The 17,129-nt window shown below is 35.4% G+C and overlaps 1 protein-coding gene across 1 annotated transcript in view; it reads right to left on the reverse strand.

Moving 5' to 3' along the window:
• Positions 1–17,129, reverse strand: part of DYNC2H1 (dynein cytoplasmic 2 heavy chain 1) — a 151,584-nt gene that overhangs the window by 12,179 nt on the left and 122,276 nt on the right. The window contains 3 exon segments of the mRNA XM_030446994.1: positions 4,415–4,496; positions 4,828–4,937; positions 16,973–17,062. Of these exon segments, the coding sequence (XP_030302854.1) occupies positions 4,415–4,496; positions 4,828–4,937; positions 16,973–17,062 (282 nt within the window).

The raw sequence follows: 17,129 nt of genomic DNA on the forward strand, positions 1-17,129 counted from the left end.
CTTTAGCACAACTCTCCCACATCCCAAAACAGAGTCCCCCAGCTATGGGGATACAGAATCAATTCTTTCAGTGCAAACAGTCACAGAGCAGGAAACCTCACTATTAGCATTAACTGAGACTGACACCCCTCAGAATAGACTAAATCATCATCTGGTTCTTGTAGGGGATGTGCAAGATCACATTCTAAAAATGCAGTCTGAATCATGAGCCGAAGGAGCATGCAGGATCAACAAATCAGATCTTCTGACAAAAATAAACTGTATTTACCAATTCTACCAATTATTTTATCATTAACTTTCTGATAATTTGAATATATATTCTACATAATAAGAGTGTGGCTTAACAAAAAGAAATTAATGCACATTCATGAGATGCCAAGTGGAGGAAAACAGCAGGACTGGGCATACCTGAGTTTAATATACAGAAAAAGAGCCATATGATCAAGCTTATTCTAAGCTGAAGTCAATAAATCATAATGAAAATTTCCAAAGAATAAATAAAAGGCATTTGTGCAGACACACAAGTATGCCTACACATATATGCCATTAACTACGTTCAGAGATGCATACACAAGAGGACAGCAAGACACATTTTACATTTATTTCAGTTATTTCATTCTGCACACAACTGAAATAGAAATAGATCTCCTTTTGCTTACAAACTGAATTTTTAAATGGGAAAAATGTCTTTGTAGGCTTATCTCCAGAACGAAGGATATCCTAAGAGGAAATAACAGTTAAGTACAAGGCTGAGATACACACTGTTAAAGTCGTGGCCCACTGCACTGAGGATTTTATGTATTTAAGTGTACAATGTGTAGCTTAAGCCAGCAAAAGCATAACAGAATCGCATAATGGTTTGGGTTGGAAAGGACCTTAAAGATCCTCTTGTTCTAAGTCCCCTGCATAAGCAAGGACACCTTCCACCAGACCAGGTTGCTCAAGGTCCCATCCAACCTGGCCTTGAACACCTTCAGGGAGGGGGAAGCCACAACTTCTTTGAGCAACCTGTTCCAGTGTCTCACCATACTCAAAATAAAGATTTTCTTCCTCATGTCTAACCTAAATCTCCCCTCTTCAAGTTTGAAACCAGTTCCCCCTGTCCTCTCATTACACATCCATGTAAAAAGCCCTACCCCAGCTTTCTTCTAGGCTCCCTTCAGATATTGGAAGGCTGCTATAAGGTCACTTCAGAGCCTCTGTTCCTCCAGGCTGAACAACCCCAATTTCTTGAGCCTGTCTGCATAAAGGAGGCACTCCAGCCCTCTGGTAATTTTAGTGGCTCTCCTCTGGACATGTTCCAGGAGCTTTATGTCCTTCTTATGCTGGGGATTCCAGAACTGGACAAAGTACTCCAGGTGGGTGTGCTCTCCTCACAAGAGCAGAGCAGAAGGGGAGAATCACCTCCCTTGACCATCTGTCTGTGCTTCTTTTGATTCAGCCCAGAATCCAATTGGCTTTCTGGGCTGCAAGTGCACATTGATGGCTAAAAGTAGATGGGTTATTTTTTTGCTAACATTTTTCACCTTGTTTTTACAACATTCTGTTGTGACTATGCTTTGTTTTCCTCTGTTTCCTGTGTAACATTTTCCATTACACTTTCTGTAACAGAGATCTTATCACTTGTAGTGTTTTCATAAAATGATTACACCCTCTTTAATCAAGTAAATAACTGGTGCTACAGCATTGTATAAACTTAATGTGTTTTTTTGCATGAAGTCTGGAAAATCTTTTATTAACTCTTTCCTTAACTCTATGTCTCCATGACACCTTTTTATTTAGACTTCAAAAATGTGACTGGTTTTTAGAAAAAACACCTTTTGCCTTTGGGCAATTGATCAGAACTACTATTGCAGCACCATAGCAATTGCAGATTTTACTCTTGCCAGTGGTGAAAGACAGCTGCCCCCTGAAAGTTGTTTAATTCATTTAAGATCTGAATTGGCAAATGTCTGTCTTCATTGACAAAATCAGGCTGGTAACTTCCAATTTCTGATTTAGGTATCTAAAGTCAGGTGGGATAAACCAGGGTCCCAGCTACTTCACCAGAGATTGTGTTAAACAACTTAGCTATTCTGTTGAATGGAATGGTTTTTTTGAATCCCCACTCTAAAATAGCTCCTCATTCTATAAATTTAGCCTGAATTACTGAAACTGCTGATACATTAACTTTACCAGTATTAAAATTCATATTGTTCATGTGAACCAAGGTTAATGTGCAATCCAGAGGATCCTTACCAAACACGACACATTTTAGAGTCTGAGTTTTCTGAATCACTGACATTTGTATGCCTTAGTTACAGCCCATGTGGCATTTAGCTTTACTAATGTGGAAATTTCTTCCCAGTTCTCCTTGAGCACAAGAGAGGACTCATGGAAAGGAATCAAAATATTCAGCATGGGAAATAGTTCCAAAGCCCTTCTCTACATTAAAGATTTGAAGGAGCAGTGAAGATAATCGTGAATACTTACTCATACAGGTTCACTGAATATTGCTCTTACTGAAGACAGGATAATATTCAAATAAAGTGAGCAAACTTGAGAGGATTCTCACCTTTTTTTTTTCAAAAAATAACCTCTAATCTAAGTGCTTCTCCTATTCCAGTGGCAGAGAATTTGCTCTTAAACAAAACTATCTTTTTTTTTGAATTCCTCTTGGAACATGAGATTCACTCTTGTAAAGCAATAGAGAACACTTGTTAACCTTTTTGCCTACATATAACACTGCTAACAGTGTATTCTAGTGACTCTTACCAAAAATCTAGCACATAAATTTGCATATAATAAAGAATTATAAGATTTAATGTACTCAACTGTAGTGTTGTTAAAAAGTAGCTACTCTCATCCTTTAATTCTTTGCTTTCCAAGCAGCTATTTCAATCTATCAACTGTAAAATATTAGATAATATTATTCATGCATGGTGTTCAGGTGTTTTTAAACACACTTGTGATATTTTTCAAATCTAGTATAGTTCTGAAGAAGTCCAGATTTCTAGCATCTGCAGCTGGTAGCTGGCCTACTAGAATGTGTGGTCTGAGATGTATCACTCAATTTTGTATCACTGCCATGGACTTAGAAGTCTTGTCTGAATCTGGAACCTCAGAACATTTGACTTGCAACTCCAAAGTTTATCACGTCTCAGGTTTTTCCCAGGGCATCAAATTGCCCTGAAAATCCCATGGTTTATTTATTTCCAGGGTCCAGATTCCCATCTGCTTCTTACTTCTCGAAGTAGGCAACCATTACTCTAATTTAAATATCAAGATTGAATAATTTCCAAAAGTATATTCATTGTATTCTCTAGTTCCAACAGGAGTTAATTCAGCTAATTTCAGAAGACCGTATTGGATAAAGGTCATATTGGATTATTACAATCATCTTTTCTGGCCTAAAAATCTTAGTATTTAGTATTTTAGGTATACAAATATTCACACATTCTGTATTCATACTTTCAGATAGTGTTAGCAGTCAACCCTACCATCTCCCAAAGCCTTGGGCTTGCCTGCATTATCAGACTAGAGAAAATGCCCTGACACTTGCTTTTTCTCTCCTAGAGCAGTAATGTCCCTACTTTAGCTGCACCTAAGTACACTGTCCTGTGCCAAGTACCCTGTGTTAGTCACAGTGCTGCTGTAAGAGAGCAGCTTTAAGTGTTGTGCTCCCTGTTGAACACAGCACTTATTGCCATCAAACCAACATACCCACTGGAAGACTTAGTATAGGAAGCTGACATTGTGAATTCCCTACAAAATTAAGTACAAAACAGGTGCAAAGAAATCTGGATTCATCCAAAGTGGCAGTGTCACCTGAAATGTTAGGAAGATAAACAAAGCTGTTTGAGGATTCATCCCTACTCTGCTGTCTTAAGTGTAAGTAGTGACTACATGGCTACTGGCTGTAGCCCTAAGTGACTATTAAAAAATTGTTGGTCTTTATCAAATAAAGAACAAGTCATATTATAGTTTACTTTGGTTTCTTTACTAGTTTGTAAGTCTAATTTCTGTAATTGCACCAATGCTAAGCCATGGCCCTACGCTTAACAGATTTATATGTGTATTATTTCCTCTCGCTACATGTCACACGTCTTTCTGGACAACAGGTAAATATTAACTACTGGAACTGCAGCTTCAATTTTTATCAAGATGTTGGCTGAAGATAATGGGGCAAGAATAATTTAAAATTTTAAATAAGGACTATAACTAAGGAGGGGTAAAAAGAGTAACTGCTTTTCTTTTCCCGTTTCTGAGAAATTTTTGTGCTATTATTGTAGCCATATGCCATTAATCTGCATTTGTATCTCAAGTACACCAATGTATTTAGAATTCAGTCTTCCAGAACATTTATGGACAGATGACTTGGAGTATGCTAGTAAACTTCATTGTAAAATTCCAGTGAAAAATCCTAGCAAAATACCTTAACTTGCAGCTTGCCTTCCTGTATTCGCCCTTTCCACGATGCTGTAAATTTCAGGCTGTCCACTGAACAGCTCATTACTCTGCAAAGGAAACATATATACAGTAAATCTTAGAGACATATCACAGGAAATAAAATCCTTAAAACATTCCACAAACCTAGTGTATTTTCAATGTGTACTTTATCATAATAAAGCTCACTTTGGAAAAAAAAAAGACATTTTACATTCCATCTAAAATATAAAACCTCAGCAGTTAAATAAATAACTCACAGCTATTTTACTTTAAGTGTGATGACTAATGAAAGCAACTGACATAATTTGTTGAATCTATGTCCTGAAAATGAAATAAACAACTTCATGGGGAACAATAGCACATTAGAACACATAAATAGGTAGCTTATTTTTCCTTCACCTTGCAGTCTCCTGGCGCAAAGCATTGAGAAATGTGTCAGGATGAAACAGCTCTGAAAGGTCAAGGGTGTCTGACAGTAGTTTCTGTTTCTCTGCTTTTTCTACCCAACTCTAAAAAAGAAAAGAAAAACAAAAACAAACAAACAAAACAAAAACAAAGAATCCTGGAGTTATGTCCTGATTTTTCAACATTTATAGTTAATATGCATTTTTCAATCATTATGATTAAAAATGTTAACCTTAAAGATTAATATTAATTTCAATATTTCAAAACAGTAAACATAAATTTAACACAGTTTAAAAGTACAAAGAAAACCAGCAGCTTATACATAATTTAACTCATCCATCCTAAATAAACTATTGCTCCATTCTTTGTGCACTGCCACTCACTTTGTGGAATGAAACTTCTATCAAATTTCTAACATTATGTTGAAAACCTTGCCATTACTGTCCTTACTTTACTAGGTTCATCCTTTCAAGGATGCTTTAAGATCATTCTTACATGTAAACTCCATATGAAATTCAAGAAACAATTGTTTCTCAATCTGCAGTGAGAGTTTTAATAAGTACTTAAAAACATTTTAAATTTTTTTTAATATATCTTAGCATTAGGTTTATGCTGCCATTTTTAGTGTATTAGTTTGAGACATGAATTCATAGAATTTCTGGTAAGATAAAAACTGTCCTGTGTTGTGTTGGGTAATAAATGAAACTAATAGAACTGGGAGAAATAGGTGGCCTTAATTATCCTTACTGAACACATGCCCCAACCTACTTATTTCACCCTGTATTACATGCAGCTATGAAGCCCATTACTAGGAGAAAACAAGCTTGGAAATTCCCATCAATGCAATGCACCATGTGCCAACATGAGAGAAAAGACACACATTGCACTGTGCAGTCACAATAAACCATGTGTCCTCAGGCATGAAATCTGAGTTTGATACTCAAAACTCTAACAACCTCAGATCAAAGAATCTGTTATCCTCAGAGGAGTTATTTAGGTACCTGGGTGGCTATGCAACAGTCCATACTGAAAATCTTGTTTTGAAACTTTTATACTGGACATCTTTGGTACAATTTCCTTGCATGGTATAGTCATGTGGTGCTGTTTTATACTGTGTATTATACTGTGTAAAATAAACATTACATTGCTGTATAAACTCCACTAAAAGTGGTTGCAAACCATAAGCTCCTTCACAGGAAGATTAATGTTTAACACTAAGCCAAAAGATAATCAGAGACTAAGATTCTGCATGTTATCAATAAACAGAGAAAGACAAAGCATGTTCCTTTCTAAATACCAACTACTAGAATATTATGAAATTATTTCAATCACTGAAGAAAAAATCTTGGAAGCTACATTCTCATTACACAATGCATCTGCTAGGCATTCATATCTTGTTTCAAAAGTACTTTACTGTATTTTTTAACTGTTGGTAGATGAGTAATTCCTTAGAGACATCTAGGATGTGATAAAATCATCCAAAATACAAGTAAATATCACCCAGTGAATTTTATTTTCTCAGTGTGTCAGACACATCTCCATAATGTTTCCACCATGTTCAAACATTTAATCTGTGTTTTTATCTGTCACATCACTAGTTACGAGCCTTCAAACCAAATGATTATGAATCAGGAATTTTTTGCTTTCCATTTTCATTAGCTAGATGTACACAGCTAATGACTGTTGTCTGCAGTCTCTTTTATTATATGGCAGTAACTCTGTATTCTGATTTGGACAGATTTTGTGAGCTGTTTTGTGTAATACAAGCAGACACAATCATTTCAACTTCTATTTAATATGACCATTCTATTACTGCTATCAAATAAACTCTAAATTTAATTGCTAGAGAGAAACATTGTCAGGAACATACAATGCTTATATTCCACCAAATTAAAAGACCAATGTGATCGATATGAATTCTGAACTCACATAATTAAATAGCTCTAGGAAATACACAATAACAAAAGCTTTCATTAGATCACATAAACAAAGTTGGTAATTACTTGTGCTGTTCTACATAAAGCTGAAGACATAGCTCATTCACAGCTGTTCAATAAATAATTTAAGATTTAAATGCAATAAAAAGTGTAATAAAGTGCATTTTACAACACCTTATATGACCACATGGGAGCATGGTAGTGAAGTGCTACAGTCTAGAGAGACAACAACACTCTTTTAAATGGATCATTTGTCACTGCAACTGCCATAGAACTTGGAAGAGATCAGGTTTTGAAGGTAAGGAAGTTTAAGATAAGCTGTAGAAAGACTGAAGTTATGTTTCCTGAAAAAGAGAAATTCTGTATCAGATTAGCTGTAGTATCTCCATTTCTCTCCCAACTCCAATAAAAACATATAGTGGCTTAATATGTCAAAGTGAGGCAATGTTGTTTGACTTCTTATTGATCTTGAATGGCCAGCTAGCATTTCAGCTGGAAGGGCCTTCTTCCATCACCAGCTCAGCAGAAAATTTTGCCTTTCTGACAGAGGACAAAATCGTCCAAGCATTTGTCACTTGCCACCTGGATGATAGTGAGAAAACTATTACTGTGTTGTTATTTGGGGGTTTTTTGTTGTTGTTGGTGGTGGTGTCATCCCAGAAGAGCTTTTAGTGAAAACTAAACTTCTTTAGTTTTTTCTTTTATTTCTATGCTTAGGTAGAAATTATATTCAGTGGTGTATGAATATGCATAGCCAGGAACAGTACAATTCTGATTTTCCACTAGTTTTAAAGTGATTCAGAGTTACTAGGGAAAAAAATGCAGGACTTCAGAGAAGAGCAAATGATGGTGAGTAGCACTTCTAGGGGAGTTAAGTATAGTAGCAAATTTCAATCAATTGGGCTTTGGATTAAGCACAGGTCAATCCATCAGTGATGCTCAAGTTCTGTTTTCCTGACAGCACAGCAGCTGTTCCATAGGTGTGCTCCTATACATACTCATATAGGGGTAAGTGCCAGCAGGAGTCACTGTGTTACACTCCAGACAGACCAAATACGGAGGGTAATACATCCCTTCTCAGGAGCAATTGGCACACAACAATTTGCTCCCTTGTGGCAATTTTCTTGTATATGAAATCCTTCAGCTATTATTCTTGAGCTAGTTATTCTTTATTAAATTAACATGTGAATACTGCAATATTTTATGTATATGGTAAGTGTTGGCACATGCTATCTTTCAAATGCTAAATCACACAGGAATTCAATATGGAATCTTATTTTTGGTGTTGACATGTTCTTTCCTTTCCTGTCCTTCCCCTTCTCCTACCCCTCCTCCTCTTCCCCCTATTCCTTCCAAAATCCCTTCCCCTTTCCCTTTCCCTCTCCCTTTCTCTCTCCCTTCCCCTATCCCTTTCCTTTTCCCTTTCCCTTTATTCTCATCTGGTCTCCTCTCCTCTCTTGCCATTTCTTAAAAGACACATTCAAAGAAACTGTAGTGTCACCTCCATCTGATAAAGATTATGGTTCTACTTCACACCTCCTCTGGTTAAGAAGTTGCAGGGGAGGGAAAACAGCAGCTTGGAAGATTCACTTGCAGGTAACAGACAAGACTGCCTACCACAATCCTTGGACAAAATCAAGACTATATCAGACATTATTCCTCTGCAGAGCTCTGGAGCAGGGATGCTGAAATACACATTGTGATGGGGCTGGCGTGACTAAACAGGGGTACAGAATACTCAATATATCAGGCACTAGTAATGATGGGATACCCTGCAGTAATTTCTTTTATAGTACCTGCTTGAAGGTCATGCTACAATAAAAGCCAAATATTCACTTGACTATGGTTCATTTTTTCTGGTCAATATCTCATGTGATACAATTTCCACTAATCACCTCTCTCCCACAGTCCTTGTTCCTCCATTGTTCCTCTTCTGAAACATTGACCCCTTGGACCACAGTCATCAGTCTTTCATCTTTTTTTTTTTTAATGTTTACCAGTCATTTTCTGCCTGCTCACATCCTCTCTTGAGGCTGTCAAAATTCAGAGAAATCACTCAGCCATGGCTGTTTCATAGAACTTTCCACCATCAACAACTCTTAAGGCTTAACCTAACTCTCACATATGTATGCAATGTTTATCAAGCACAAGATAGCAATCTAATCAGAAATTGTTTAATGCTGAGGGTACACATCCCAAAACATACCCTACTGAGAAAGCAAAGAAGAAAATCTGTTTTTTCACAGTGGCTGAAACAGTGACTAATGCAAAAGATTAAACAAGGGAACTCTACAACTGCATGGCTGTGTCTGTGCCACAGCTCCCTGGGACTCACCATGCTGGCTCCTGAACACTCCACTGAACAGAACACTGCAACATGGGATTACTGCTCAGACTATCAAATGGTTTGTTCAACAAAGCACAGCTTTGTGTAGACACAGAAATCAATTAAGAGGTTTTTTAACTGCTGTAATAAGCTGCAATAGATTGTTGTTTGTTCCTACAAAATAAAGTGATGATACCTAAAATATAGTGTATGACGTATTTGAAGCCCATAAGACTTTTCCTTAACCCAGATAAGGATATTCTTTCTTGTAGCCAAATCCAAGAGAACTGCTCTTCAAAGGAAGATGTAAGTCTCTTTCACAGTCCTGTCACATTCGAGGCCTAAGAGAATGCCCAAGAGGAGCAGCATGGCATGAAGTTTCATTAAAACCTGTTCTCAGGAAGTAATCCAGAGAAACAGAAAAATATTCCACATTTTGTTAAACAACACACTTTTTCTGTTTTTAGATACAATAGGTTTAGTTTTAAAATTATTTCTGTTTTAGATATTATTTATTCATAAAATGAAACATTTGGCAACAGTAATATCTATGTCATATTAATACCTACTGCATAAATTTTTAAAGCGTCCTACAATATCATGGAATCACAGAGAAATGAGAGCTAGAAGACCTCCAGAGATACTCTAGTCCAACTTCCCACCCTCAAAATAGAGGCAGCCATGAACAGGTTGCTCAAGGAGCTTGTTCAGTGATAAGATTCCACAGCCTTCTCTGGGCTACCTGTGCCTGTGTCTGACAACCCTCAATGGGATTTTTTTCCTTCCAAATGCTTAATCAGAGGTTTTCCTTCTTTCAACTTGTTTCTCTTGGCTGAGTTCAGGAAGAGTAGCTACACGTGTCTAAGCTATCTATGAAGCATTTTAAATTCTCAGAGCATATAACTAGATATACCACTACTAAATAGTTAGCATTTAAGAGAGAAGTGCTACACTGAAGTTATGCAAATCAAGAGCTTATTCCTAAGAGAAGATTTGATGCAAAAATTACAAAATTATAGAATTTAGATTGAAAGGGACAACTGAAAGTCAACTGATCCAATCACAGCTCAAAGCAGGGCCAGATTCAATGTCAGCTTATATTGCCCAGGGCACTGTCTCCTCAAGTTTTCTACATCTCCATAACTAGAGATTCTGCAAATCCCTCTGGGCAACTGGGGCTGTGGGTTTTTGCAACTGAACAGAAAAAAACTAGACACGTATTTCAAATGTGCCCTCAAAAGTGCTCAGTAGGGAGAAATAACAACTCTCTTAAACTTTTAATATGATCCTCAAGAGTTTTGCTTCTCTGTTGTATCATGATATCTTGGTTGGCACATATTTTTCAAAAATTTACAGCCAATAAGCAACAATAAGCAATAAAATTTAATTTTCATTATTCTTGTAATATCTTACTGTATTTTTTAGTTGAATCCTTCTGTTGACCTATTAAAATTTTCTACTATTTCATCAGTCTGATGGGAATAAAATATATGATACTGTTGATTGAATAAATCCTCCTAATTTCATAATCTACATATCAGAATAATTAGCAATATTTATTTCTGAATTATTTTCTGTATTTTGCCTTATACATAAGTATTTTTCAGTTGATTAGATTTATCATATGGAGTATTAGAAATTACACTGAAAGTGGTAATGATAGGGACTTATAAGAAAATACATTTTATTTGTAAGGAAACCATTTATAACACTATACAGCAGCACTAACCTGATGGGAATTTTGAAACTCAAGTTCAAATGTAGAGAACAGATTCCCCAATGAATCCTAACTTCTGTTCAAACAGAGCCACTACATGGAATTATGAATATAAAACTCTGCTTGCAAATGTGCTCTTACACATTCTCCTCCATGTAAGGGCACACGTTTGATTCCAGTTGCACTCTTAGGGATTCTTACCCTTTGACTCCAGGGTTTGTGTTTCCTTCCTCAATCATTTACCTTGTTGAGCATTTAGAGACACAGATCACCTTGAGAAGAACTCAAAAAAAACCCAAAAATACCCCAGACCCCCAAACCACAATGCCTCTGTGTTTACTCCATTTTTAAAACACAGTCATGACAACAGAGCTGCTGTGTGAATCTGCATCCTGCACTGGTTACTTGAAATGAATGTGAACTCCCAAGAGTAGGAGCACTGCAAACACAACAGATAAACAACTTAGTTTAGCATTTGTCAAAAATTACTTTCATGAAGCTTTTCCTTCACAAACTTAATTTGAGATGACAGCTTTGAAAATTTATATATATTTTTTATATATATTTTTAAAGGAGAACAACATGAAACTATGTTACCATTTCAGTTATATGGAAGCTCCATCAAAGACAGAAAGTCATAGCTCCATCAAAGACAGAAAGTACAGCTACATTTCTGCCTTCCTCCAAAGATATGTGAAAAGATTGCTAAATAGGAATGATGCCTGCTTGTGGAATGGCAGTGGGTTTTTATTAGAAAATGGGCTTGGTTTTATATATATATGTCAGCAAATGCTATTTGAGGAATAACTACATCATGTTACCATCGATCTTTACCAGTTAAAATTCTCAAATCAAAGACAAAATATTTTGTAAGCTACTTCACCAAGCCAGCTCCCAGCAAAATATCCACCGTTCAAAATAGAACCACGATCACACCTTGTTACCTTTTAGTTACAAAGCTGTCTCATTACTCTAAGAAATTATCATTATTCCTAGGTATGCATGAGTGACTATGAAATCAAATTAGAAGTTAGACAATAAAGGATTTTGAACAGATTGCTTATTATTAGTAAACAGAAAATTTGTGTCAATGTAGTGGTGATCAGAAGAGCAAGTTACTGCAACTGAGCTGTCTAGAAAAAGGCAAAGCAGATTAATGGAATGTACCTGCAAACTCCAGGATTAACGTGTTGCAGCCTTCTCGTTTCTTAACTGCAATTTAAAATTACCGAAGTCTTTGACAGCACAAAATAAGGAGACTCATTTGAATATGTAAATGATAATATCCCTTTCCACCACTTGTACTATAATTAATTTAGCTTGAGATTTTGTCAGACAAGACCAACCATTTTCCTCTGCTTTCTCTTTTGCTGATAGCTTTGTCCATGACAAAGGAAAGCAACACAATGAAAAAACAGTTATTAGAAACTGATCAATCTACACTTTTTTTTTTTTATCACTGTTTCTTTTCAGATTTCTGTCTGTATTGTGAGAGTGTACATTGTACATTAAAGAAAAAAATCACTGTTTGGTGGTTATTTCATCAGTTTAAACAAAGTATATCAGCTTTAAACCTTGGTACAGTCTCTTGTATCTTATGGATTATATCACTGGCATCCATAGAAGACGTAAATGCAGAACACTGAACCTAGTTTTTAAATGTTTAAATGTTTAATTTTTTTAATAGAGATTTTATTCAAAATAAGATAATTTCTCAGCAAATGTGTAAAGACAGTTACTTGGGTTTGACTTCATTTGTTATAACTGATCAGCTTCTGCAATCAGTACTCTACAATCAAAGAGCTGAACAAATGGTTAGTAGCATGATAAAGGATGCTGCTCAAACTTCTGCTTACGAGGTAGCTTTAAGTAATTTTAAAAGTATAGCCATTTTCACAAGGTATGCTTAGAATTCTGAGAGTTCAATGAACAGAAGCTGACTTCTGTTGAAATACATTATTTTTCAAAACATTTAAGCCTCACTTTTATATAAACTCCTGAAAATTGAGGATGCCTCAGTTTAACAGTATGTAAACCTCACTAAGATTGCATTTCAGCAGCTCACAATGAAACTAAATAAAATCCAAGTAGAGATAGCTTTCCTTTTCCAATGCTGCTTTTAAAACTTGTTTTTCCATACATAAAGAAATTTTCTTCCAAATATTTGAGATAATCCTTGATCACAATAAAAAAAATATTTTTATTTAAAATAGCAAAATTTGCAGACTCAGTGTGAAAATCCACAGTATTCTGCAAGGAAATAATAATTTCACTTTAATAAATAGTAATTTCAGTACCTCTTGAAGGAAAAGTCTTGAACTGGTGCAAAAAACAAAAAAGAAAACTTAAGGAATCCTTCCATCTCGGGCACCCATGAATGAACACAGATTTCTGCAAGTCACGACTACACAAGCTCTCTGAGTCTTAACAAACACTTCAGCTTCTGTTTTAGTTTTCTTCCAAACTGGACCTTATTTCAGTGGACAACTGCTATGACCCATCCAAGTCCAATCCTTTCATTTTACATTCTGTGTGGCCTTCTGTTTGGGTGGTGCATCTGTACAAAGCACTGCTACTTTAGCCACTACTTAATCCATACAGTGAATAAAAAGGGAAATGATGCAATACTTGGAAATATTAGACTTATAAATTTGCTTATTACATAACAAAGTAAATAGCTACATCTTTATAGAAGTCGTTGCACATTTCAATTCTTACAAAGTCATTATAACTTAAATATAAAAATGTTTTATCTAAGTTATGACTTGGATACAAAATGATGAAAGATATATCCTGGCTGTGAAACTCTGAACAAAGTAAAATCATGCTTCAAGATCATCAGAGCTGTGGGAGCCAATTAAAGTTCAGTTTCTTAGCAGATGATGTTAGGCTGTTGTAATTCTGTTTTGATATTCAAATCAGCTGGAGACAAGAACAGCAAAAGAAAAAACCTAATTCTTCAGAACAGGGTGGGAATTTGAATTAAAATAATAGAATGGATAGGTATAAGTGGCAGTATTTTAATTAATTTTGTGTTTTAATATTAGAATACTAAATCTGAAGCGTTCTGCACTGTACAGATACCCAAGTAACAGCTGTTGAAACAGAGAGTGATGAGAGGAACAATGACAAGGTGGAGAATGAAACCAACCTAATCCATCTAACTCAGATACGCCTAAAGTCCTAAAGACAAAGCACTAAGCCCCTGTTGTAAAATATGCAAAGGCAATCTAATAGAAAGAAATCTGAAAAGCTATGAAAACTAAATGGGATTACTTAAAGGGGTATAGGCCTTATTGTGGAATGCCCAAGTAAGTGAACTTGGGGACTGAACATGAAAACTCTGGGACTGCACAAGATTTATGAAGGGGAAGGGCCAAAGGTGAGGAAAGGTGGGTGAGGGATGAAAAAGAATGTGAAAACAGAGAGAAAAGTGTCAGTACTACTACTACTACTTCTAGCAGTACTAACCAGAGGAGGGTGAGAGGTTTGGGACTTGTGTGCTGCAGACTGAGGAAGCAAGACAAGGGAGAGACAAAAACTCAGTGTGACTTGTGGAAAGTGTTTTCCTTTAGCAGTAAAATCCACAGAAATAGGATAAGGATTAGAAAATATATGAAAATAGCACATTCGTGCCATGCTTATGCAGCTGTCTGTAAAAGTCGTGTCAACCTCTGTCAGCCTGTGTGTGGCTGTGTCTGTACAGACTATGTGTGTGCATCTATTTTGGGATTCATGCTCAGACTCCTTCCCTCAAATTTTATTTTTTGTTCATAGCATGCAGATTTTCTTTATTTTACCTTGTTTTTATTGAGTGAATTCAGACCTGAGAAACACAACACCTGTTATTTTTCTGTCTGTTGTGTAATGCTCTCAGTACATCTTTACACTTCTGTAAATTCTGCTATAATTATTCTGCCATCTGCTCTATATTTTGGGTTCCTTCACATCCCTGTTAAATGTTTGTAACAAAACAGCTATTTCTATTATTTTTTGCTCTAGTAGCAAACATCTTGACAAGGCAGTCTTTAACAAATAATCTATATAGGTACTTAGTACATCCTTAAAAGATGCAATCTTTCAGTGCAACCTTGTTGTTTCAATGTCTCCTGTTTTCCTCTTGAAAAATACCTAAATCAAACCAGTCTCAAACTGTGAAGGTAGAAGTCAGTATTTTATAGTGAAAGAAATATAGAGAAGTATGAGTAACTATCAAAAAAAACCATGACAACAGAGTTGGTCATTTTAAACCAAATCAATCCAAAATATGCCCTTCATTGAAAAATAAAGCTGAAGATAATTTTCAGCATCATGAGAAAATCTTTATTGAAGCCTGTGTTTAATTTTCAGAACTAAATCTAGAATTAACTCTAAGTTACACGAATAAAATCAACAACAAAAAGTCACAGAAAGAGCAGTTAACTAAAAATAATTATGGCTATTAAAAATAATATGCAAAAACATGGACTGGAATCACATTTAAGGAAAATGATTATTCGACTGAAATGAACAACTAGAAATAACCAGCATTTTCTGGTTAAATACATACACGACTAGAACAACAGAAATTATATTTCAGATGTAATCTGATTAGAAGCTTGAGAAGCAAAACAGATTGATAATGCAGTACTAAGAATTGCTTCAAATACAAAGTTATCACATCCTTAAAAACCTACAAAGTGTAAGAATCAGTATCTGGTCATTTGTCACTATTTTTGTCACTAACAAAAAACCTGACACAATCTACTGCTTAAAGATACAGTTAAATATATGCTATAAAGTGTTGCCTTAATAATCTATCCCTCTCTTAAAGTAAATACGCATTTAAATTGTAAATTACTTCTTTGTAATAACTTTCATAAAAATAAGTAATTTTAAAATATGCTTGGTTGAAAGTCATATATTACTGCTAACAGTAATTTCATCCTGTGACACTGCAATATTATCTCCACTTTGTATCAGAGGTGTACTCCACACAGAAGCTTGAACTCTAATCTCAGACTTCCATTTTAAAATAATCATCTTAAGTAAGGAAAATCACATGCAAATTGGTCACAAATAAATAAAAGTAGAAGCTGCAAACTGCAAGGTACTCTTTACGGTTAGAAGCATTGCAAATTCAACCACAAATTATGCTTTTTTAGTAACAATTACTATAATAGTCTAAAGAAATAAGTTCAATTCTAGTTATATGGCCAATAATATCTGACCATGAATTATAATTTTCTGTAAACAGATTAATTAAACATTAGCCAAAAAAAAAAAAAAAAACCAACCAAACAAACAAACAAAAAAAAAGTGGTTTGCATAACAAGAAACTTATTAATACTTTAAAAGCATCCACTTGATAGTTTCTTTAGAAAAAGTGATGTCTAGGCATCGTGTGCCCCTCAAATCTTCCTTCTTATCTGACAGTCAATCCTAATGTTCACAGGAATCTTCATATCCCCCTGGATAAGACTGTGTTAGTCAAGGTCACACCCAGCAGCTTTCTCTTTATTTTGTGGAGGTAACAGAAGTCCTGTCTCTCCTAAAGGAATTTGCCTCTCTGGAAGGTTCAATCTGTTTCCTTAAATACTTATTAATTTAGGGAAATAACTTTTTTGTCTGCCTGTTATCTAAAACATACCTCTATTGTCAATCAAACTACAGATAGACTTATCTTACCTAAAAATTATCTTCTCTGTCAGACTGTCAGACAGAGGTCAGATTTTACACCTTCTCTTTTAGCCCCTTGTAAACTTGGAGAGTGCAGATGTTTCCTTTATGTGCTTCAAAGACTAGTTTTCTATCAATTTTTACATTACTTCTATTAGGATTGCTTCACTTTCTCTCTTTATCCATACCTCTCTACCAGATTAAAGATTGCATCTTATCTTGGACATAAAGATTCAGCTGAGGAAATAAACCTATTTTACCACAGTTCATCAGGAAAAGTTACTACAACAATCTAAGATTGTAAAGTAACTAAAAACATTACTGTATTTACAGTTCCTGCTGTCTTCATATTTTTTTCATCTATCTTTAAATTTTACATGTCTTTTCACACATCGAGGACTTGGGACTTGAGTATGGAAAAGTTTACCCTAATGCAATTCACATAATAAACTGTGTCACTCAGCACCAGTGTAATGAGGTAAAATGACTCTTTAAAATTACCTGTATAGCAAGTGCTCGAGCTACAAGACTTCTAAGATATTGTAAAGGATCTTCTGGACCTTCCCACTTGCTTTGCCATGTGACAGGACACTGAAATAAAAATATGCTTACTGAAAGTATGAATTTCAAAACCATTATCATTATATTAAGAGCCATC

Source organism: Calypte anna, chromosome 1 (assembly GCF_003957555.1).
Source record: "Calypte anna isolate BGI_N300 chromosome 1, bCalAnn1_v1.p, whole genome shotgun sequence".
Taxonomy (NCBI): Eukaryota; Metazoa; Chordata; class Aves; order Apodiformes; family Trochilidae; genus Calypte; species Calypte anna.